Source organism: Pleuronectes platessa, chromosome 6, assembly GCF_947347685.1.
Source record: "Pleuronectes platessa chromosome 6, fPlePla1.1, whole genome shotgun sequence".
NCBI classification, from domain to species: Eukaryota; Metazoa; Chordata; class Actinopteri; order Pleuronectiformes; family Pleuronectidae; genus Pleuronectes; species Pleuronectes platessa.
The window spans coordinates 23,232,455-23,258,074 of record NC_070631.1 but is presented as its reverse complement, the minus strand read 5'-3'; the positions used below and the strand labels follow the sequence as shown (position 1 = coordinate 23,258,074).

At 40.5% G+C, this 25,620-nt stretch overlaps 1 protein-coding gene across 5 annotated transcripts; it reads left to right on the top strand.

The window, feature by feature from the left end:
* LOC128442835 (solute carrier family 41 member 3) lies at positions 1 to 25,620 on the top strand. 5 transcript variants are annotated; one of them, XM_053425429.1, is made up of 11 exons: positions 1 to 202; positions 2,811 to 3,166; positions 11,218 to 11,325; positions 12,453 to 12,524; positions 12,791 to 12,935; positions 14,662 to 14,808; positions 15,579 to 15,723; positions 16,466 to 16,545; positions 19,522 to 19,656; positions 20,539 to 20,687; positions 22,345 to 25,620. In XM_053425429.1, the coding sequence occupies exons 2-11, from the start codon at positions 2,855 to 2,857 to the stop codon at positions 22,516 to 22,518; spliced, it is 1,467 nt and encodes a 488-aa protein (XP_053281404.1). In that variant the 5' UTR covers positions 1 to 202; positions 2,811 to 2,854; the 3' UTR covers positions 22,519 to 25,620. The 5 variants fall into 5 exon arrangements, with proteins under 5 accessions (XP_053281404.1, XP_053281402.1, XP_053281401.1 ...); XM_053425427.1 differs by lacking the exon at positions 1 to 202 and adding an exon at positions 765 to 827; XM_053425426.1 differs by lacking the exon at positions 1 to 202 and adding an exon at positions 765 to 906.

Genomic DNA, 25,620 nt, shown 5'->3' with positions numbered 1-25,620 from the left:
GAGAACGGGCTTAACGCAGAGACATATGTACAAAAATGCAAGAGCACACGTAATGAAGAACACACACATAGCCTTAACGTAGGGAGACATTTACACTCAAACACATGCACACAGCATAGCAAGCACACACCCAGTTATTTTTGAGGGCTTACGTTCACCTCAGCTGTGCACACTCTCGGCCTCACAAGCTCTGGAGACAAAGGTAAGGACGATAGATCAGATCTCAGCCTCTTTAACGGACACTCACATCCACTGAGGGTGTGTGTTGTAGGCTTAATTCAGTTGGGTAGCCTGACGAGATGCCAGTAATATGCTGTTCAGCCACTAGTTAATGAGCATATATGTTGACTGAGCATGTGTCTTCATTATCAGCAGTGCCTTAGCTCGTGTGTGACTCAGTCATGGTGATTCCACTACCTACAGTGGTGAAACTAGGAGGCTTTAGAAATAGCAGGGGTCTACAACATAGCTCTTAAATGTGTAGTATGCTATGTATTGATCTTCAACCTCTTACATTATATTATTTAAGTCTGTATACATCCTGATATGAGACAATGATTTAAATACATCCACTGCTTTTACTATAACAAATACATGGCCAAACACTGTTGGTTATTTGAAGAGTGAGTGCTTGATTTAACACTGGGATCCCCCTACGTCATTTAATCACTCTCGCCACATGGGGGCGGTGCTTCACAGTATACTACTGGTTCTATCCAATCGGAAGAGCGCCTGGTTGTGTAACCATTAGCTACCGGAGCAGCCCTGTGGTATTATGGGATGGACACATGGCAGCCTGCAGTGGAGCGCTGCGCGGCGGAAAGAGTGTGAGTGTGAGTGTGTATGTGTGTGTCTAAGCTGATGTGGTCGTGGCGCTGCAGATGATCGCTGACACTCCTGGACACTGTGTGTATTTCATGTTTTATTCCTCTTGTCATTCGGTCCGTGCAGAACTGACTCTGTGGATAAACAACTCTCCCATCGCGTAAACAGATGCATGAGAGCTGGGGTCTGTACTGCCAAGCGAGTTCAACAGACCCAGGACATGTTCCCGAGAGATCCAGCTGAACTTAACCTAACAAACCCAGTCAGGCTAAGCAGTCACTTAACCCGGGTTGTCCTGATCCAGCTCTGAGCGCATGTACATGAAAGGGGCAGTGTTTACTGAGCATGACCAATCACAGAAATGGAGAAGTTTGACTGGCAGCAGAGCCTCACATTTAACAAAGAAGAGCAAACTGTTAAATTATGAAATATGACGAGAGCAAACACATCATCCAGACTAAAATAAACACAGTGACAGCTGCTGAATGCAGAAGAACAGCTGGTAAAACCTCTGATCAGGTTAATATGTTAGGTTCAGAGCCCTGTGACATTTGTAAAAAATATATTACGTGACCACAATATAATAAAATAAGGAAACGGGGTAAATAACTCTGTGGAGCTGAAGTGAAGAAGCCTCTTGGATGAGCAATGAAGCGTTTCACTGATCACATGATGTAGCTTCTATTTTTGTTCGCCAAGGCCCACTGAACGTGACTGCGCATTCGGTATCTAGGTGACAGGGTGCGTCTGCTGCATCTGGAAACAAGGAGAGATTGAGATGTAGTGGGTGTGTTAGCAGCAGAGATCGAGATATCTAACCAGACATTGTTTTAAACTTCCCTTATCCTTCCCTTTAAAGGTACAGTGTGTAGAATTTAGAGACATCTAGTGGTGAGGTTGCATGTAGCAGCTGAATACCCTTCATCTCACCCTCCCCTTCCAAACCTGCAAGAGAGCCTGTTGTTGCCTTCAGTTGGGGTAAAAACTCAAAAGGTGTTTAGTTTGTCCAGTTTGGGCTACTGTAAATAACATGCAATGAAACAAATAATGCACATGATATTGACCATAAACTGATGAAAAAACAGTAAAAGTAAAGGGTAACTGATAATTGATCAGTGCAATTAACATAGATATTAAGACCTAAGACACCATCTGACTTTTAATAGATATATTGTATATACAAGCCATCCTGTATTAGACAGTTACCATTTTTTGTACCATGTGTTTATAGGCTGATTAATGGTCATATATATGATACATTTTTGGGTCGACAAGTGTCAATATAACTTACTACATCAATAATGCAGTCAGTGAAAAATTTAAATAAAAACAGTAATAGAAAAGTCTATACTTTCCCCTTAAACCCTCAAACCTTCAATACAGTAAATCAAGCCACAAAATGTGTCTTACTCTTCCAAATTCAATATCTTTCACCTGCTCAATTTATTTTTCAGCTCCTTGGGTTTCCTTTTTTTTTTTGTGGTCTTTGCTGTCAAATAATATCAGGTTTTCTTGCACAGAATGTGTGTGTACTTGTACAGAAATGTTTCCGAAAGTCAGGGCCTGTTTGAGGGTTAAGACTTGATATTATCATTAGGGTTAGAGTTAGGTTCAGGTTATGTGTTTAGTTAGCTAAAGTGATAGTAAAGAGTGATGGAATACATTGTGCCCTTGAGTGCCCTCAATGGGATAAATGAGTGCGCTCGTGTGTAGGGCTAGGCCAGCAATCTTAAAGTCAACTGACTGGTAGTAAAGAAAATAATAAATAATACAATGTTTTCTGGATTATTATCAACTCATTTGAAGTTAAATGAACTTTATACAGCTTTATGAATTTTTTACACTCCATTTGACCTATTAAACCGAATGGACTTTTTATGAAGTTATATATTTTTGACTTGTTTGATAAACTTTTACACCCTATGTCAGTTTTTTAGCTCTATATTTGATAAAAGAGATATGTCCCATTTATTCTGTATCCCCAGATTAAGCCGCCCTTACCCCAACTGTCACAGCCTCCACTGCCATCATGCCCGGTGAGGAGAAGGCGCCACAGCAGGCCCGCCAGAGGAAAAAGAACAAGAAGTCCCGCTCCAGGGTGAAGAGCCCGGCAGCCGGGAGTCCCAGTGACCGCTTGGGAGGCACCTTAGAGGGGCAGGATGACCTCATCTCACCCCCGGTCCTCCAGCCTCCTAAAAGGCAGGCAGAGGAGAAGCCGAAAGTGTCAGTGGCCAAGTTGGAGGAGGAGTCGTCCATAGCGATCTGTCTTCAGGTGCTATTTCCCTACCTGCTGGCTGGGATGGGCATGGTGATGGCTGGTATGGTGCTGGACAGTGTTCAGGTGAGTGTGCACAGTCCTGCAGCAACAGGAAATCACAATTCAAATCAATATTTTCATTAAGTCTTTAATTACTTGTATACCAAAGTTTTTGAAGATGTTACAATTCACTTTGACTGGAGTGAACTTGATTTTGGCAGACAATGGTCAACGATCAAAGGTCATAGTGGCCTCACAAAGTATGTTTATGTTTTTCTTTAACATGATATCTAAAGATCAGCTTGAGGGAATGACTTCAAATTTGGTACAAACGTTATCACATTTGTTATAAAGGCTCACTGATTAACTGATTTGATTTCAGTGGTCAAAGGTCAAGGTCACAGTGGCTTCAAAAAACATGTTTTCTCCTCTTGAATGTTATATCTCAAGACGGCTTGAGTCCGATCTGTGGACCGAGTTGAACATGTCGTCTCTGCATCCTCGGATAACCACAGCAATGGTTGGCAACTGGCAGGTTGCGGAAAGGTCATTTTAATAATTTGATATTTTTTATATCACCACATCGGACTGACAAAGTAATTCACGAGTGTTGCGGTCAACAACATTCATAGAATCACTTCCTCTTTGGCAAATGTCTACAAAGTAAAAGCACTATATAGGTATTGTTGTTTCAATGCTTTATATGAGGCTGAATAACAGTGCTTTTAATTTGAGAAATTGTGAACTTAGGTTTGAAGAACCCTGACATGCAGTGTATTAAAAAATAACAACAGTTCAGTAAATCATTCAAACTTGTATAAACCACACAGTTGAACAGTAAGAAAGAAAATCCAACTATTAAATCAGTGTAAAATACAGAAGCTTAGTTTCAGCAGTTTCAGAAATTAAACTACAATCAGCATCACCACAGACCAAAGAACCGGCTGGCTGGTTCAGAATGGGCACTGTGCTAATATACTTCAGAACAGCAAAAAAAGCGGGACCTCATGATATGAGACCAGCAAATATTTGGCTTTTTTTTCATGAAATCTGACATAAATAATTAAGTCTTCATCCTAAACATCGTGTTTAAGTGGAATACAAAACAAGTTTTGTATCTGATATGAAAACTGAGTGTATCCTAATACTGCAGCTGATTCAAAAACAAAATGAGTATTCTCATCTACGTTCTATTTTTCTCTCATACATTAAAAACCATGTTATCTCTGTTGTAAATGCATTAACAGGGTCTTTGTTCTACCTGCAGTTTGTCACCTGCAGGAGGCTCGCTGTGTATTCTGAGTGTGTTTCTGTCTTTAGTCGACAGCTTGTGTCTTCTCTGTTAATTGATTTGAAGCGAATACCTGTGCGTGTGTGCGTGTGTGTGTGTGTGTGTGTGTGTGTGTGTGTGTGTGTGTGTGTGTGTGTGTGTGTGTGTGTGTGTTTGTGAGAGCTAGTTGTGTCTTTATTCTCTGCCAGGCATCCCTGCCATCTGTGCTCAGGGAAATCAGACACACTGCTGTCTGCTTTGTGTGGAGCTGGTCCCTAATACTCCCTCTCCGTCCTCCTCTGATAAACACAAGTCCACCCTCATTCGCCTCCTTCCCATCACTCCATCTGTTGCTTATCAGTGTTTCCTCCACTGTCTCCCCTACAGTGACAGTTACCCTCCCGCGTCTGACGGAGAGCGATTAGTCATGAGTTTGGCAGAACGCTGCGTTTCACAGCACAGGGGGCATAGAAGGACATGGAAAATATCCTGTCTGAGTGGAGAGGAGAAAAGATAAGAACACTTGACTCTCAGTAATAAGGGTGATTACTGTAGCCTGTGGTGGTTTTGGATCTTGTCCAAACAACGATTGCCTTTGTCCTGCATCCACCTTTAGTCCCACATGTTACGTCCTACATTCTGCATCTGCCAATAGGTGTTTTCATTTTCACTGATTTGTAATTTCTGTGCAAGTTATTAGATTAGATTCAACTTTAATGTCATTGCACAGTACAAGTACTTATACAACAAAATGCAGTTTAGCATCTAACCAGAAGTGAAAAAAGGCAGTAAAGTGCAGAGTACTGTGCAAGTTATGGCTCACTCAGATGAGTGTCCTCATAAATGGAAATATATTTATGACTTGACACCTCCATATCATTACTTGGCTTTCATAGTGTGTTCCTTGATCTTTCATTCTACAAAATAAATCACATACTTGGTTCAAATAAATGTTCATCACATGCTATGTAAACTGGGGTTAGCCTCCCAGCACACAAACTAGTGCCTATCACAACTATAACACTAGCATCTCAGGTATGAAAATTCCCAAAACACCAGTTAAATTGTAACCCAGACATAATTTGGACTGAATATGTTTTCTTGTAAAAACTTTGGATAATGCATTCATTATCTTATTGAAACTTTTGCAATGCCAGTTGTCAGCCTGTCTGTTTGGAACGGACTGTTTTTCTGAAACTCTAAAAGCGACTTGCTGCTGGACTCAATCCACAGAACCCCGAATTGCAGAATCAGTTGTCGTTGTTGTGAACACGTTGTTGTTCTGATCGACAGTGTCACGTACATCGATGATACTTTGTCCGTGCTGCTACAGAGCAGTGCTCACTGTTTTTTTTAATGTATTAATATTGAAAATATCAACTGTCCAAATTTCACAGAATCCAACACTGTACTTATTTGAGCCCTTGATGATACATATGCCAATTGTGAAGCCAATACGATAAACAGGCTTTAGATGTGCGTTCCACATTCAGAATGGAATTAATAGGTGGATAAATTAGTCAAATTTTCACCCTAACTATCTTATGACTTGAGTTTGATTATTGATGCTTAAATGGGTGAATGGACAAACATATATCAAAATGCAAAAAGTCTTTACTTATAAAGTGGTGTTCAAATAATTGATCTGATAATAGTAAGGCAAAGAATACAAGTGACCTTGATTCAACAAACAAGTCATTAATTAGCATGCGTTCGATGTGCAGATTTTAAGATTCTCATGAGCTGAAAAGTATTGTGAAAGAAATATTTTAATTCAGTCCATTTTCAAAAAAGTAAGGCAATATACTATTCATATAGTATAATATGATGCTTTTTACTTGTGGCGTTAAAGAACAAGGAGATATAGTACCAGGGCTGTGGGAGGATCATAGTACAAATGCACTTACAGCAGGTGAACCGGAGGTAGCGATGGAGGAAATGCACAGAGAGAAAGAATGAGTCACGATATAGGGAGAGAGAGAACAGGAAAAGAGGGATGATGGAGAGAGAAACGCAGCAAGACTGGCCGACTTAGAGAAGGGGATGTCACATGGCTCCAGGGAGGTAGGACCAGAGACCGACACGCAGCAAGAAATAGCAAGTGGGAGAGTGCGAGGGGCTGAGCCGGTCGTTTCTCTCATGAGTTTGCATGTCGGGCAGTGCAGATGGTCCTGCCTCTTTCTCTCTACGTCACAGCTGAGCAGCGCACAGGGAGCAGGACTACCCTGATGCTGACAGGAGGATAGAAACACACCAGCCTGGCAGGAGCTGGCTGCTGCATTCCGTCAGTGGACCTATCAGATTACTTATTGCCGTTATGGAGCTCTTTCTGTTTTCCTCTTCACTTCACCCTGCCAGAAAGAGAGGAAGAGGCCGGAACGTCAAAGACATACAGGGATCACTCGGCTTCTAACTCCTTTCAAGAGCTTTTGGACAATCCATCATCTTCTTGTCACTGTCAGTTTTTTAGTTGTCACGACAAGCAGAAGGATACGACAGTGCCTTTACACTGTAGGCCAACTCTTCCCCACACTGGATCACACGGAGTCACAGCTACATCCAACAAACTCAGTTGAAAGGACTTTTAACTACATGAAATGGATCCTCAACGAGGTCAAAGACACTGGACTTAATCAAGACTTCTTTAACTATCCATGGTGTGGTTCGTGGACATCAAACTAACCTTTGGTTAAAGCTGAAGAGAAGCTGAGACTGAGTAGCCTACCAGTGCTTGGGAAGATCATTGCGACCTATGAATCACCACTGGTCTTAATGGTTGTGTTCCCTAGTGGTGTTTACAAATGGATACGTCATCACTGCTGACTCACCAATGTGCCAATGATGCTCTCTATGCTCTCTCTACACTCTATTATCCCTCAACTTTGTGCTGAAGCCTTTAATGTGACTGATTTTGCCTGATCTGAAGAAATGGAAAATTTCAGGACAGTCTTCAACATGTTCGTATCTAGATTTTCTCTTCAGAGCATCTGATGATATGGCAGAATCTGATTATTTTTCGAGTTTCTCCACAAAAAGGTTAACAAAGGCTGATTGGTTCCCTTGTGTATTTCTTTGTAATTGAGAGTTGAGCAACCATGCGTTCCCAAATTCTGTCCCACAGCTCTTCAAGAATGTCCTGCCTGCTTGAATATTTTGTCCTTTACCTGTTTTAAACCAAGAAAACGAACACTGGATGTTTTCTTATTCAGCATTCACCCTGCTCCATTCTTAGGATAAACAAATTGGGATATACAGCATCAGAAGCTGCAGTGTTTTGCAACCACTCATCCTGCGTTTGAATCGCAGTTACACTAACAATGGGATAACAACTCTATGTGATTAAGTAAGCCCTCATTCAACATGGTGGTGACTCGTCTGGAGCTGGAGCTGCGCTACCAGGGCAAAAAGTTGCGCGGCGTCACATGGAAGTTGACTCGATCCGAACATGGTTTCTTGCCAGAGAGCTCCTGGTTGATCGCTGCTCAGGTCATGGTGCCGTACCTGGTGTCAGGACTCGGAATGGTCTCCGCTGGCATCATTATGGATCTTATACAAGTAACGAATTCTAAGATATTTTGTGAGACACTGATTGACAGGCCAACGAATGGCGTTGGCTACTAGCTGAAATACTTGATACGAGTGTCAGTTTGATATCCAAATTTAGTTACCAATACCAGCACAATACTTTATATGATAAGTTCTACAAAATGTTTTTAACTATTTTCTGCCAATCTCCTTTTTACAGTTTTTACATCCATTTAAAATTGTAAACTTTGTTTAACATCTGCACAAGACAGGTGAACACAAATATGCCTCCAGTAAATGTGAATAAAATGGTCTAAAGTTGGCAACATTTTATTTGAATCGGTAAGTGTTGAAGAATAAATAACAATCTGAGGAATCATTTGATTTCACTTTTACCCCAACTGCTAACTTCCAGCATCTCTGGAAGGATGGGCTGGAACTTGCTGACTTTTGGTGTAGGACGACAGATACATAATTTAGAAATTGTTGCGAAAAAGGATTGAAAGAGGAAAGAGAGTGTTTTTTTCTTTAAAACAAGCAGATAACAGGAACGGGTGAATAGATGGACATGTCAATGGAAAATTGATTAACGCATGAATGAATGGAAATATTGAAAAGATGCAATATGTATATTAGTTATAACATGCCAGCCTCTCCATTTGAGAGTGCCATTTTCAGTGCAACATGTGCAGCCTTCTTTAACATCCGCCTTTCTGAGATTACCAAATTACATTTGGATGTGGGAGAGAGAGGAGAGCCTTAGGATGAAAGTGAACAGTTAATTTAATAAGTGATGGAGGGTGAAAGCAGGACAGAGATATTGTGTACAGATATTGATTCTGAAAGCAATGTCCACACTGTCCAATAGTTCCAGTAGTTCCTTCTTTAGTGTAGATATAAACTGTTGTGCAAACTGTTCTGATGATGATTATAACTAAGTACACATTCTGATGATATAGTAATGGTGTCTCCAAAATTAATATCAGTAATTATAAGCATTGATTTCTCTCCTGAGATATTATGAGTATTGCAGTGTTTTGGCTTCTAGCCCGTCCCAGCCGAGCAGCAGTGGTGTTGTGGCAGAAGCAGGCCATGTCCCAAGATAGTCTCCCAATATGACAGGCGTCAGCTAGATTTACCAGTCCTCAAAGTGAGAGTGTAGTGTATAAATAGACACACACAGACACACACACACAGGGTCCTGGACCTGCTAGTTGTCCTCTGAAGTCAGGAGACCGAAATGTTATCATTGGTCATGGAAATATTGCATTAATGTTTGTTTCATGTATTCATTTGAGTAAGGTTATAATCTCCTCATCGCTCTGCACACATTTCACATTTGCCCTGCCTCTTTTTCAATTTTTTAACACCTTACACCTCAGCCAAGTCAAAACTTTGGATGTGATGTTTCAACTTTTTCAAGCATTTTCACTTGAGTCATTTATTTCGCACAAAGATATCGAGACTCAACTCACCCATGAGCCCTGATGAGCTGGTGATGTTGCGGCATAGGCCCAACCACATTTCACCCCTTGGCCCTACCTCTTGGTTGCCCCTAAATGGAGTCACAAGGGGTAAACCTTCCCCTACGAATTGGAATAGCCCTTCAGATGGTGTTACATCATCAGTAGTCCTCACAAAAACCCTAAACGTCATCAGTTGTCGTCGATGTAAACAGATGTGACAACACGTTTTGTCTGGGATGTCATTCTAATAACATTGTTGAGATCTTAAATAAACCAATGCTTTTGCTTACAGGCACTAAAGGGACAATTTGTTATTAGAGGAACAGTTCAGTTCAGTAACCTTGCTGCTATACGCTGGTTAAATCAAGTGCATCGTTTATCTTCAAGAGAAGTGAGGATTTGAAGTGTGGGTCTGTAGAATATCTGTTTCGAGGGACACACTATCCCTACGCATGAACATGCAAACCAGGGGTTAAGGGCTGAGGGGTAGGGAGAAGTGGTGAAAGGAGATTGGGACTCAGTCATGGCAGCTCCCCAAAAGTAAAGCCAGAGTGTCTCCACCTGGTGGCTGGCTGAAGTAAAGGTTATAAACCCCACCTCCTCCATGCTAGTGTATGATACATGGACCAAACTTAATTGTAAAAAAAGTAATTCTCAAAGATGGTTTCTGTCATTTTAGATCTTATCACACAGATATATGTTCAAAGCATAAGTTTTCTGATAAGTTTGGTTTTTATTAATTTATTAAAGATTGGGTCAGACATCTTTTTTGACAGCTCAGAATACTCACAATTGGCCGAACTTGTGTTTCGACGGGACCGTAGCTCCATCGATACATGCAGAGACTCTGGCTCCAAATGTGACCAGATGGTAGCAATCATAACTGGAATATTTTGCCTATCTCAATATTTAATATATATATTTAATATATATTTATTTAATATAGTCTTAATATACAGACTATGTGCTGTTAATCTTGGATAAGTAAGAAGCATATCTCGTTATTTTACTTTGTGTTTTTACTTCTCTGTGAAGGCAGTTTTACTCACTACAGAACTTTATCTTTTCGGATTCATACCAGGTTCATAGGAAGACACATTTTCTGAAAATACAATATTTATCATCTGTTCATAGACTGTTCTAGCCTGACGTTGTCATACTCACAATTCTAGTCAGAATGAATGAACTTCCCGCCCTCAAATGTTGTGGGCGGGGCTAAGTTCGTCTGGCATCCAGGCTAAGACTGTTAGGCAAACAAATCAAATATATGCCAATCTTGCCTGCTTAATAAAGGCTATGTGGAAGAAAATACTATGATATTGAAGGTGTTCATTTCCCCTCCTCCGTGTCCCTGATGGAACTAACTAACTCTCTCTGTTTCTATTTTTCTGCAACCAAACTTATTTTTTCCCTCCTCCACATCCGGCCTCTCCTCTTTAATTCCCCACCTCCCTCTGCTCCACATCACTTTGCTCTTGGCAGCCATGTTGTTCTTTTATATGTGCATCTATTTAAAGATCTAAACCGTCCCGGACCTGCCAGCTGGAATTGTAGTCAGAGAATATGAGGCAGACTCTGTGAACTGTACGTCTTCTAAACCCGGTGAACCTGTGCATTATGGAGTGGCATCACACAATGCTCAGAGATGTGGAAACAGGAGAAACTAGGCTACTGGGTTAGTCCAGAATATGTTATGTGCTTATTTAAGTGTACCAGGAAGGGAGCAGGTTCAGAGAGTTCATCAATGGTGGTTACGATGACACTGATGATTTTTAAAATAGAAATATTCCATTATTAAGATGGAAGAAAGGAAAGAATTGTAATTAACTGAATGTGCTGTATGTTTGTGTGTTTGATGTACGTATGTGTTGCAGCACTGGGAGGTGTTTAAGGTGATAACAGAGATTTTCATCCTGGTGCCGGCACTGGTCGGACTCAAAGGAAACCTGGAGATGACCCTGGCTGCCCGACTCTCCACTGCGGTAAGAATAACCTAATAACTTAATTGTTTAAGGTCCACATTCAATTTTATATTTGTTTAAGAACTTTACGTCCAAAGACATAGAAGGAGATCTCACTATATCTTTATTAGGGTTGTCACTTTTTTCTTAAAACCAAGTTCAAACTAATTTGATTCGAATACATTCAAATATCTCCCCCACCCTCATACACGCACACAGACACACACACACACACACACAAATGAGGATGAATCAATGGTCCTCCGCTGCCACACTTTGGTGGATAGCTCACAGATCAATGCATGGTACAAAGTCAGCAAACCGCCTCATCTATGTTCAGCACTCGGCTGTTTACAGTGTAGAACGCCAAACACTTCCACATGCCACTTCTCTGACGTTCTGGCCTCACGATTGTCTGCTCTGATATGCACCAGGTCAAGTTATCGCCCTCTACTGGATCAGGAGGCAAACTACTTCAGCCGATCTGATGAGCTTCTAGAATGAATATTTTGAAATTGAACGGGTCATTACAGTTCGAATATGAAATGTTTCCGCCTCGTTCAAATAAATGTTCAAATATATCGGATGGAAAGTGACAGCCCTAATCCTCAGTACTTATATTTATTTCCCTTACATACAATCTATCATGCACAATTGATTCAGTTCAAAGTCGCACTTAGAGGACAGTATTTTTTAAGCCTTTTACGAAGTGTGAAATCTCATTCACGCGGTATGTTTATTTAGCTGGGCATAAAAATGTCCATCATGTAACCTTTAACTTACTCTAACTCTTAATGTTTTTTTGCAGTAAGAGTCACGTGTAATATAACATGCAGAGTGATGTTGTCTTACCTGGGCTTTGGTAGATGGCACAGGAGTTGCAAAATAAATGTTCAACAGAGGCAGACTCACAAGCACAAACACTGTGTAAAAATAAACTCCGGTAACTCTTAATTTCATCTGCCCACCTATTTCAGTTTGATCATTTTTAATTACAATTATTTTTTACACATGAGGTACCAGAAAAAATTCTAAATATTCCACACTAACATGTAATTGTCACCGTTTTTCAGTGCTGTAATTGTGGAATTTATATAATGTCATCAATTGAAAGTGCCTTTTTGAAATTGGTATCTCCATGTTTTCAGTCCAACACAGGACAAATGGACGACCCTGATAAACAATGGACCATGATGTGCAGCAATCTGGCACTAATACAGGTAACCCACTGTATGTATTTACAAAGCTGATCATCTTTGAGTCCTGCACTTCTGCTGGGACAAAACACAGAAATAAATACTTTGGGGTGTTTTTTAGATGTTTCATTGACCAAATTATTCATCATTTGATTGAGTAATATCAGATTAATCTATGATAATAAAGAAATGTTCATTACAGCCCTATGTAGATAATACACTTGCGTATGTCAGATTCATTGATGTACTGCAGATGATTAATGTGTTCTGTCTCTTTTGATTCTATGCAGGTTCAGGCCACAGTGGTGGGCTTCCTCGCTGCGGTGGCAGCCGTGTGCTTAGGGGCAATTTCTCGAGGAGGTATAGAAATAGACCAGGCAGCTGTTCTGTGTGCCAGCAGCATCACCACTGCATTCGTAGCTGCTCTCTCTCTAGGTCAGTTGCCAGGGGACACCTTTATTGTTTTTCATACACTGCACAGGCATATTGTACCTATCTGCTGACCACTTTTCATTGAAATGTCAGCTGTTCAATGTAAATAACCTTGAATTGTACAAGGGTAAATGCGTAAAGGAGAAAATGTTTTATATAATAAATGTTAATAGAAAAATCTTTAGAGATAGAAAGTATAAAAAAGGAAGTCAGATTAATAGGGATTGATCGACATTAAAATAATAAATGCAGCTGATTCAGATTTACTGAAAAGAAACAAACTACATATATACATCTGAATGTATGAAACAAGGTCATGTGGCACTCTGGTAATCAAGGTTCATGACAGCATCACAGCATTTGTATCACTATGTTTCCAACTTATCAAACTTAAATTTACGATGATATTTATTTTCATCAAAACTTGGTATCAAATTGAGGATGTCACTGTTTTATTTGAAATTAACAGAGAAACTATCTTTAAAAACTTAAATGGTAATTACGATACATTTTATATGATGACTGAAATGTTTATGACAAACTTGGTATCTACAGAGCAGGGGTCTAATTTATAACCGTTGCATACACACAAAACGGGGCCTGAAACATGCGTACGCCATTTCCGGCTTTTGTACGCATGTACACTTTTAGTATGAATCCTAGGCACTCTTTTATTAATGAGACCCCAGGATTTTAATGTGAGAACTGAAAGTGTAAGTTTGGGTTGAACATTGAGCGGCGGGGTCAAATGATACGGTCAAATACTCCGAATAATTCTTAGAATTATCTCCAATCAAATGGGGTGAAAAGAGCTTCTTGATTCGAGAAAGACAGCCACTCTATCATTTGTTCCATTCAGTGGGATGGTGTGGTGATCACAGGGGCTGTACAGGCCAGTGTTTATTATTGGGGGGCTACAACCACTCCACCCCTGCACTTTGTGAATGAAAGTAAAAAAATCTGTTTGGCTTCTTTTCACATTTATCTCCAAAGCAGTTCAAACAATCCAAAATGAAGACCTGAAGTGTTTAAAGTATATTCTGCATTTCTAGGTTGGATAGAGACAATATCTTTTACATGATTCAGTTTGGTAAACGTCCTTTTAATGGATAAATAGAAAGGAACAGAAAGTGTCACACGATGCAAAACAGTGTCTCCCAACATACAGACCCGGCAGGTTTTTAACTGTGCATGTATATACATGTACCCCTACCGTCATGTAATTACTGTGTTGTCTGTAATGTATCCCTGCTGGTGTTAAACAGACTGGACACGTGTCCTAAATCGCCTGAGTCATCTCTCAGCGGGGGACTGATCTTTTTCTGGCTTTCATCCCTTTCTTTACATTTTTCATTTCTCTTTCATGTCACCACTTCTTTGTCAATAAGTTTTCTGATGTACGATACATTTTGAATTCTGCTCAGTTCCTAATGCAGCACGTTTTACTGCCTTTCTGTTTTGCAGCATGTGTCACACTGAGCATAATTGGAAATTGTCTTTATTGAAAAGAAAAAAAGAGAAACAAACACATTCCCGCTGAAAGCATTTTTTTTTGTTGTGAATGAATGTATTTCCCATCAGATTTAGTCTTTCTGCTTGAATCTTTCCTTCAGTATTGGCAGTTGTGTTTATTTTCTCTTTTGTCTTATTTTCAGTTTTTGTCTTCTGACACCAACTCATCTTTTCACTTCCACTCACCTTCTTCTTCTTCTTCCCCAACAACGTGTAGGCCTGGTGATGATCGGAGTGATCATCGGCTCCAGGAAGGTGGGGATCAACCCCGACAACGTGGCCACCCCCATCGCTGCCAGTCTGGGGGATTTGATCACCTTGTCCCTGCTGGCCGGGGTCAGCACCACGCTCTATAATCATATAGGTGAGTACTGAGTACATAAAGTAACACTGGACACGGAACCACGAGGGAGATGAACCAGATCTCAGATCTGATTTATGAGTCTGTGTCTCACTTCGTCTCTGCTGCTCTGCCTTGTTTGACCATCAGTCAATTCAGTACTTCTACCATGACTTTAAAATATGATGACATTTTATGGGTTTCCTTCAACTTGGCAGATCTGGAATTGTTTTTCCCCATAAATGAGACATTTTGTGTTCATCATGATGATAAATATAGAACACAAGGTGGCAGCAGAAGTCAGATTTGGCCTCGCAGACGGCTCATCATGTGTGCCAGTGTGTGTCTGCGTGTGTGTCCGTACTGTAGTACAAGCTCTATGAATATGATTTGGTTTATTCCATATTCACAGTCCTTCTGCGGGGCTGTGTTTCTAGTCATATTCTGTATTTATGAATTACCATTAGATTATATTGAATGGAGTTGAACAAAATTTGATACATTCGTGCTATAACATCAAAGCTCATAATGTTAATTTATTACAGAGGTCACAGTTAATTGTAAGTGGACCATATCATATAAAAAGGCTTTTCTTTACAGGTTCTGTCCTCTATACACACATGAGGGGTTTAGAGTTCAGCACAGCACCATCACTAACTTTGACCTCTGTGCTAACACATATAAATCCTTATCCTTATCCTATCTATCTAGTATAGATGCTCTCTCTTTGATGACCACAGACAACATAATACACAGAAGTATGTGTCCTCACCACCCTCCATGTGTTCCTGCAGATATGTGGTACCTGTCTCCTCTGGTGTGTCTTTTCTTCTTGGCTCTGATCCCTGTGTGGGTGGTGGTGGCCCGACAGAGCCCTCAGATCAGTGAGGTCCTCCGCTCAGGCTGGCAGCCTGTTATAGTGGCCATGTCCATCAGCAGGTACACGCAGTATCCTCACACACTCTCTCACCTCTTTGTTTGTGAATTGTTTATCATCACATTCATTTAATATGTAGAATTTTATACTGACGTTGAAACTGTCAGACTTGTCAGACAGAGAGAATTGTTTTCAGTATTATTTTGGCAACTATTATTTGTAATTAACTATTAACATACCTTCATCCCATGGTAAATTCTCTATTAAACATTATTTTATTGTAATGCTATTTTGTGGTATGAATAAGTAACCTTATTGGATTCCTCTCTGTCAGTGTTCATGTACAAAAAGAGACTTATATGTAAACGCTCTGTTGTTTAAACATTTGATTTGTAATGAAAATGAGCTCTGTTAATCTCATACTGTATTTATAGCATGTATTCATCCTTTTTGTATTTTTATTTCAGTCATAATAACATTCGTCCAATCCTCTCCTTGATTCTTATATACAATCTGTGTTGAAGATTTTGTATGTTAGTATTTTATTTTGTTATATTTTGGGTGCGGTTTTCATATAAGCTATTTCTGATTCCTCCGACATCCCACAATTTCTTTTATATTTCCTTTATGTATTTTGATGTCTGTGCACCGGGGACATGTTTTCAGGTTGCGCATCAATCCGTCCTTCCTTCTCTCGTGAACCAGATATCTCATGGGAGGGAATTTCTTAAAATTTCGCTACAACATTCACTTGGCCATGATTGTGTGTGTGGCTCTGATTACCTCTGTGTTTGTGACTTCCAGCTTTGGAGGCCTTATCCTGGACAAGACAGTGAATGATCCCAACTTCAAGGGCATGGCTGTCTTTACACCCGTCATCAACGGTAAGCTGATTGGTCCATAAAGTTAAGTGGTTAAATGAGAGTCTCATCCGCAGTGTTTGACAGTACACACACATTCACAAGCTCCTCGCACACATCAGAATGTTAAAGTTTCAGCAGTTAGCCCCTTGAGCCCAAAGTGAATGTGAACCAACAGACATCACTGTCTATGGGAGGTTCATAAAGAGCATGGTAAGATATGCCATCACTATTGCATTGATATTGACATTGTATTGATCTGAAAACACAAATTACTGAGGTTTAAATGTGGGAGAGGCAGAAGCAGCAAATAGGAGCAATGTAGAGAGAAATGTGAAGTTTGGATGGTTAACTGGGATTACTCCAGTTTGGTGTAGCCCTGTAATCGAGTGTGTCACGACTCTTGCTTCAATTTGTGGGTGTTGCAGTATGGAGCTCACCTCCTTTTATTACTTTTTTCAGAAGTACACAACTTTGCGGGTTTATTGTCTTATTTAAGGAAAATCTGAGTAGATTGAAATAGCCATTTATGAACTGAACTAAAACCAGTGGCTGTCTGGGAGGTAGGACGTCTGTCTAAAATCATCTGTGATTCTTTGGAAAATGTTTGTCTCTAATATTAAAGCCTGCATGATTTATGGTCGATAGAGTCAAACGTGCAGAGCCGCCAAAGGTTTTCAATGAAGCTTTGAAACCACTGGAACATTTAGAGAAGCAGCAGCTATTCCAGATGCACCAAGGCCGACCTGTGGAGCATCAAACCACTTTCATGATTCACTGTGAAGTTACGGTTTTGCAAGTTTGCTAAATGCAGTTTCCATAAGTGTCTATTAAAATACACCTGGCTCAGGGGGTAAAGAGGGTTGTCCTCTTATCTATGCTCCCCCATGTGTCGTGCAACATGGAAATTACTCTACCATTTGCTACCATTTTCAAAAAAAAGAAAAAGTCTACGTAACCAAGACCGAGAGAGGTAAGAAGAGACCTTTATGAGCCTCCACAGATTGTGAAGTTAGGGATATTTAGAGAGGAGGCGGAAACAGAGATTCTGTAAATTGTCCCATTTACAAGTTTAACTTAACTGTTTGGATTTGTATGCAGCTCTCTTCGCCATGAGAACATCCACGTCAGCTGTATAAATCAGAGAATGGATTATACTTGGACCTAAGGCTGTGTCAGAGTGATCTAAGGTAGACTCAGACATAGAGAAATGGAAGGAAAAGCAGCAGCCTTCAGAATGAATGGTTATGCGATGAGCTGATGCACGCAGGGATCCGATGAGTATTGGAGAGTCGATTGAAACCACTAATGGTGCACATCAAGTACCCAGGCACAGCTGACAGGGCCTTTAATAATCATCAACTCATTTTGTCTCTTCCTTTCTGACTGCTGTCTCTCAATCTCTCTCTCTCTCTCTCTTTCTCTCTCTCTTTCTCTATTTCTCTCTTTCTCTCTGGGAAATTCTGAACTTGCCAATCTGGTTTGAATTTCCCATTTTCCCTCGCCTGCTTGCATATAAACCATTATTATGTTTTACCCCAGTTTTTTCCATCTCACAAAAGAACATCTGTGCCCCCGTTTTTTTTTTGTGGGTAAGTAACTTGGAAAGGTCTTTGATGTAACTGAATTGGGCGCAGATACGTTGTCAGCACTAGAATAAAATGGATTTAAATTTTTAAAGCCAGTGGGATGTAGAAAAGGCTTTCAGGAAGTCATATAAAGAAAAGGGCCTTTCCTCACTCTTGAAGAAAAGGACAGAATCCAGCGGCCAGTAACTTTTCACAGAGCAGTCGGGGGGTGACTAGGTTTGGAGATCCCAGGTTTGTTCCCCAATGTGCACACGGAAAAGTCCAGAACCAGCTGCTCTCCCTTTCACTTTAAAAGCTCCAGTTTTTGTCAACAGGGTACAGTCACATCCACGGAAATTTCAGAAACTATAGATAGAGTGGCTGCAAGTCAAGCTAGGGAGAATTACTCACAGCCACCACAAGAGGGCGTTCATTGAAAATGAATGCAAACATGCAACATCGGATCATTTAGGAGGCACAGTGCTGTTTTGGGATCAGATGTATGGAGATAACATGTCGTTTAATTGAAATCTATGTTAAGATTTGAGAGTCAAAGCACTGCATGACTAACTTGCCCTGACAGGACACCACTGATAAAATCTTACATCTCTGACGTTCGAACCTGGTGAACCTGCTTGGTTGATTTGAAGATTGTGACATGGGGGAAAGATTTAAAGATCAGAACCGACACAGATAAGAGATCATGATGTAGAGTCAGTCAGAAACCAGCTGTCTAGTAGTCTTAAGAGAATACGTTCTCCTCGAGTCATATTTCAGCATCAGATCCATATGGTCACATGTGGTTCACCCACATTCTATAGGGATCTGTTGCTGCTCTTGAGCTCTTATATTTGTTTCTATTGGTATTTTACTTACTGTGACTTCACTGGCCAGGCTTTAGCCAGTGATGTTTATTAAGATGGACTTGTGATGGCTCTTAATAAACCTTGGCCTGACCAAGCTTGTGTCATTCCTTGGCTTCATTAGAGTGCAGGCGATGATATAAGAGGTTTAAAGAGTTTTTACTGCCACATGTTTGAAAGAACACTGTTGTAATTGGTTATGTATTGTTATTATATACCATAAAGTGAATATCAGCTTTTGATATGAATGTAAAACCATGCTATATAAACGTTGGTCCCATTTTGACAGAATTCATGTTATGGTCTGTATTTATATACAAATGAGGGGCAATTTTTGGTTCAGTATCTTGCCCAAGGACACTTCGGTAGGTAGATCGCTGAAGACTGGGATCGAGGCACCGCCCTTCTGGTTAGAGGACGCCCGCTCTATCCCCTCAGCCACAGACGCACCCCAAATACCCACTGATTAAATGTTCTCTCTATTGTATTGCAACATCAATCATGTTGTCATTGATTTACTCTCCTCCTCAGTCTGTTTGTCCTTTGTATTTGTTCCTCCCTGTGTGCAGGGGTAGGCGGTAACTTGGTGGCCATCCAGGCCAGTAGGATCTCGACCTACCTGCACTTCTGGAGCATCCCTGGGGTGCTGCCCTATAAGATGAGGCAGCACTGGCCCAATCCCTGCATCACCTTCTTCTCTTCAGGTAACACTGCCATAACGGACAGGCAATCACCAGTAATAAGTTGAAATTTGACTTTCAAATGTTCCTGCTGCATATTGTATTGATAACATATACATAACTATATGATTGTTAACAGTTAAGTTGCTTTCAGACATGCACTGAACTCCAGGTAGTCTCCAGAGTTTCTCTAGAGTTTCTCCTGCCAGCCACCTAGTAAGAACTCTTGATAATGTCTGAGTGAGCCCTTGTGAGAACACAGCAGGAGGTTCTCTGCAGGATTCACCACAAGTGAGTGGGCGTGATTATGTTTTCCAAACACGACAGACACAAAAAAAATAATAATAAAAAGATTTCAAATATCCCAAGATGAAAAAGAGGTGCCAAACGTGTCGAGGCGCCGATGAAGATGTCAAGAGAGCTTTTGATGATAATGGCTGACGATGTTCCACCTCTCACCTGAACACACAACCAGATTTTCGTGTTATTATGAACACATCTAACCGGAGATCTCCTGCTGCTTTTTCATGTGTGACATGCAAACAAAGAAAAGGGCTCTAATGCTGTGCTTTTAACTTGTTCTTCTGATTCCTTACGGCCAAAACATCTGTTGTCATTTCATTATGTTTGATTATATTACAGAAATTAGTTTAGAGAACACATAATGAACCACGGTTTAGTCATCCCTCTACGATAATTCATGAATCCCTCTGCTGGAGTCTAAACACTGGTGAGCAGTGGGTAACAGGATTTGACGTGCATCCTGAGGATCATGTCATACAGGAACAATGGAACACCAAAATCCATCCAGATGTAGCTGAGCTTACACCAAGGGAATAAAGGGATGCATAAAGGGATCATGTTACCTAAATAAATGAACCATCTTCTTTTCTCTGTGTCTCCCAGGGGTGAACTCCAAGTCGGGCCGCGTGCTTCTGATGCTCGTCGTCCCCGGTCACCTGGTCTTCCTCTACGCCATCTCTCTGCTGCAGGGAGACGAGGCGCCAATCTCTGTAGCCTTCACCGTCTGCTACCTCTGCGCTGCTCTGCTACAGGTAAACTGAGAGATTTTCTGGGCCCTGGGCTGTTTCTCATGAACTCATTGGCCCTGAGGGATTCACACCACCCTCTGATACAAACTGTGGAAACCAGTCATCAGAGCGTACATTATAAGACTCTGCACAGCCTGATAAAAACCGTCCGCTGCCACTTGTGACCTATCTGTGAAATGACCTGTGCCAGATGTTGGTGTTTCAGCAGCTTGGTGAGATGGAGATCTGTTCCTGGACAGAACCCAAAGTGCTCTGCACTCAGGCCTCCGCAATATAACATTATCTCAGCTGCTCAATGTTGGTGATAACACAAACATAAAGAGTTAGCTCAGATGTTGTGTTGTGTGGTATCCAGTCAGTATTAGAGTCACAAATAAAACTTAGATTTATTATTTGCAGAGAAATTGACTCAGTGCTTGAATGATTTCACTGCTTGGAAGATTCATAGGAAGCTGCTACTTAGATCACCGGTCTGGATGATGTAATAACATAACACCCCTGAAACATAACAAAGGGGCAGAAATAGACAATTTGAGATACACTAGTTAGAGGGTTTTATTATGCCTGTGTACTCGTGACAGCCAGTGGGCAGATGCATTATTTTTTGGGGTTCTCTGTCCACACGTAGGTCTGTCTGCTTCCTTCTCGTGAACAAGAACACCTTGAGGGAATTTCCACAAATTTAGTACAAACAAACAACAAATGTGGCTGTCAAAGTTACCGTTACCTCTGAAAACTCATGTTTTGCCTTGTGAATGCAATATTTCTTCAAGGGAATTATTTTTTATATTCGGCACACATGTTCGCTTGGAATCACTGATTAACTTTTTTATGGTCAAAGGGCGTGGCACTAAATCACTAAACATGTTTTTGGCCTCTTGAATGCGATTTCTTAAGAACGCTTTGAGGGAATTTATTCCACTTTTTAACCCGTTGTCACTTAGAGTCAAAGACGAACTGATTCGATTTCAGTGGTAAAAGGTAAATTTATGTCCACGTAAACTGCACTGGTTGGCGGGGGATACAGCTACAGTGCGGTTATTCAAGATGAATACTATTTCATGTTAAAAAAAAATTGGAAAACACTCTTGAACACTGTTTTACTTACAGTGGAATATTTATTTGCAAAGTTTTGATACTAGACCTTTATCAGGCAAATTGTATCTGATACAAAAAGAAAGAGAAGTCATCATGGGGGCTGGCTGTTGGTTTCCAACAGACCACATTTCCCACACAACAGGAAGGCCCATTCTCCACCTGACACTCAACAGATGTGGGAAGGACTTTTCTGTATTGAACAACCTATTCTAACCATGATCCACTACTTGAGTAAATATTTCCATCTATCTGTTTTTTACACACTCCCAGTATTCACTGCATCAGGTTGATGGGAAATACTGTTAAATAGACTGATTGTAGCTCCTAGCTGATAATTTGTCGCTAGGCTACTAACTAGCATCAGGTCAATTTTTTTTTTTTCTCTTTAACATAAACATGCAATGTGTAGATTTTTTCATTGATCGAATCATAATTCGTTTTTTTGGCCCAAATGAGTTGAGATTCTTATTATTTTAGAATGCACAATTACATGACAGCCACACGATTTCATGCTCATTGCTTATTTATATGCTGGAGCTTCCACTTTTCTCCTCTTTTTCAGGTGGCCATCCTCCTTTACTTTGCTGACCTCATAGTCCGGTTCATGTGGAGGAGGAGTCTGGACCCGGACAACTTCTCCATCCCATACCTGACCGCCCTGGGGGACCTGCTGGGCACCGGCTTCCTGGCCCTGTGCTTCCGCTGCGTCTCATGGGCTCAGAGCCTGGGTCTATGAATGTTCATCCCTTTACCCTGAACTCTTAGCCAGCCACTGTCATGTTGCACCAAGTGTTGTTAGCACAGAGATGCTTTTGATTGAACAGTAAAGCATTTTCTGATCACTGGGCCAGTTCATACCAAGCGATTTCTCCTTGTCACAAATTCAAACCCTTACACTGGTTGAGAGACAGCACATGTGACACCCACCCATTGACACCCATCGTCTGGGTGAATGGGGTTTGCTACCTACACATGTCTCGATTTTTTTTTATTGGAGTGCAAACGAGAAGTTTAAGTTCTCTGTCCCTTAGTTAAAAATCATTCCTCTTTATTCACCCGTCTTTTAATTTTGCTGAACTAACTAGATTTGAGTTTGGTGGCTCTGTGCTCACCTGTTCTGAAATATGTACAAACTTTGACATCGCAGCAGCAGGGCCTAATGACAGTATATCAAATGTGTTGGCCTGTAGATTTATCTCAAATGGCCTGCACTGTGAAAAAGTAGTGAAGTTGTGGAGATAAGTTGGAACGTGTATGGAACAAGGAGAACTACAGCAGTCCACATTTAGATGGGCCGTAGTATGCCTTAGGGTCAGAGGTTGATGAATGCAGTAGAATGTTCATGCACATATGAGAGATGGTGTGTTCATGCACAAAATCCCTCATTTTCCTAAGTTTTCCCCTTTATGCTTTGTTGAGATGCTGCTGCAACAGACGGATGGCATGAGGTAGTTTCAGGGCCAAAGCCAAATGGCCTGGCCGCACAGTGGAAACAGGGTGATTACGAGGAAGATTGTTAAGTAGGTGTGTTTGGAGTGGAATGGATTCACATCTTTCCCTGCAGTTTCATGCACTCTGTTTGTCAGAGAACCATTACATCAGTTTTGGTTTATTTTTGGTGAAATGAAACGAGGAGCCATACAAAACTGACCATACAGACTGCTTTAGTCTGGGGCATACACCAGCAAGTTTTTGACGTCTATAGCTTATGTGGTTGTGACTAGAAATGCTGTTCCGATGGTACTTACTAGTGCAATAAAAACTAAAACCAGTTGTTTGACATTTTGAAAAATCAATGTATCTGTTTTCTTGCTAGATGAGGAGAATGAAAACGTTTAATGGCTGTACACTCAATATGGTGTTACAGCCAGCAATCAAATAATGTAGCTTAGCAGAAAGGTTTGTGTTGGTGTCATCCAAGTGTCCGCAAGCCCTGAAATTCATATTCCACTCCGAAACGAGGTCATTAACATCGTGTTTAAGACTCAAATTCCACCAGAAGTGGCTTAGCTAGCGGACATCAGCATTTCTGACGGTCCCTGAATGCACCTCGTCTAAAGATATCAGAGGACTTTCAGGCTTAAAACAGGATCTTATGATGTTGAATTTCAGGGCTTGCGGACACTTGGATGACACCACACGAGCAGTATGGAGTCGTGTTGTGTTTTTTTTGTTGTTTAATTACATCTGAAGAAGGACTCACCATTGACCTCAATTGCTAAAACAAAGTTTACCCCTGAGACTACAGAAGTGTTTTGTGGACTCAAACACTTCACCCAACCCCAGCCCCCATCGGCATAGTGGTGAATACATAATGGGAGAATTTTCATTTTTGGATGAGCTATCACTTTAAGTTAAAAAATGAACATGCATCCTGTTGCTGTAAAACAACATTTGGATGATTTATTGGTCTATGTTTTTGATTAAGGATAAAGCAAGGACATATAACATGTTAACTAATAAGCATTCCACTCTCCAAGGATGAGTGTACGCTTGTGTCAGTGTCTGGTCTAATTCTCGGCAAGAAATCAAACTAGTATGTCAAACTTTTTCTTGAAGGTTTGAAACAGGATCTGTGCGTTGTCGAAATCCCTTAGTAAAGCTTTATTATTTTCCCCTTAAACAAAGTCCCAGCTTGCTCTTAATTCTTTCACTGTGCAGAAACAAGTTGCACAGCAAGGTTACCAAAACACCAAATAATCACAGGTTAAAAAAAAAAAAAAATTGTGTCCCTATTTCTCACTGAAAGGCCTCACGACCTCCAGAATGTCTAATATGCAGATGATATGTTGCTTTCGGTTTGCACATAGAGTAGATACATGTATAATAACGCCATTAACCTGGCACATGCAAATAATACCAGTAATACTTATTAGCAATGAGTTTGTTTCTCAGATTGTACATCATAATAGATCATAAACATATAAAGGCCTAAACACTTTTTCCACGCACCCCCCCAAAAAATGTGTCCACACCTGCCAGTGTTTATATAGCAATCTCAATAGTAAACAAATATTTAGCAGTATTTTATCTATAGCAAATTTTATATTTGTATTTGTTTTCATCATCCCAGGCTTATGTGTTTAGATCGACTGTCTAGCTACTGAGGATCTTGGGTATTTCCTCACTTCCTGCCTTACTGCTCATCATGAACCATAAAACCTCATCAGTGCTGCAGTGAGTGCATATACACGCACACGCATAGTCTGAAGTACACATCTCTATCCTGCTATGGTACACGCATATTTGCATTTCGTAGTGTGTATGAGCCTCATTTAAACTATGTACACAATATCTGTAAAAAACTGAAATACAAAAGTGAAAATGCACTCATAAGTCACATGGAACCTTTTTGCTGTTACAGTAATTTTAGAGACAAACCTCATAAACACTGAAATCCAAGGTGTTTCTGGTTGATGACTGAATATGTATGTGTGGTATTTCAGTCGGAATATTGCTTTGCTAAAAGCTTTTATTATGAAACTGTTACACAGTACGTTCTACACTAGAACTACGTACTAATTGAATCACAGTTTATTTCACCTGAGCTTCCTGAATAAGATTAATATGTTACTGTGATAATTAGACGTATACCAGAATAAACAGTGAGTGTGTCTTAATCAGTGCGGCTGAATGAAGTAACTTGAAATCTATAGATAATGAATGTAACATTTATTTAAATACATCAATGGATTTATATCCATTGTTGTGTTGGCTCACAATTGAAAGATTCTAGGCCACAGGACAAACAGTAGCTTGATGGTTTCTGAAGTAACTCTTATATTATATACAAGGAATAGTGTTGTCATGGAGATAGTAAAAGGTTAAAGAAATGGTT

Excerpts from the sequence above, each read along its gene's own strand:
- LOC128442835 (XM_053425429.1), top strand. The coding sequence starts at position 2,855 with ATGCCCGGTGAGGAGAAGGCGCCACAGCAGGCCCGCCAGAGGAAAAAG. Across the intron at positions 12,525-12,790 it reads GCAATCTGGCACTAATACAG|GTTCAGGCCACAGTGGTGGG; the intron begins GTAACCCACTGT and ends GATTCTATGCAG. Across the intron at positions 20,688-22,344 it reads TCTGCGCTGCTCTGCTACAG|GTGGCCATCCTCCTTTACTT; the intron begins GTAAACTGAGAG and ends CCTCTTTTTCAG.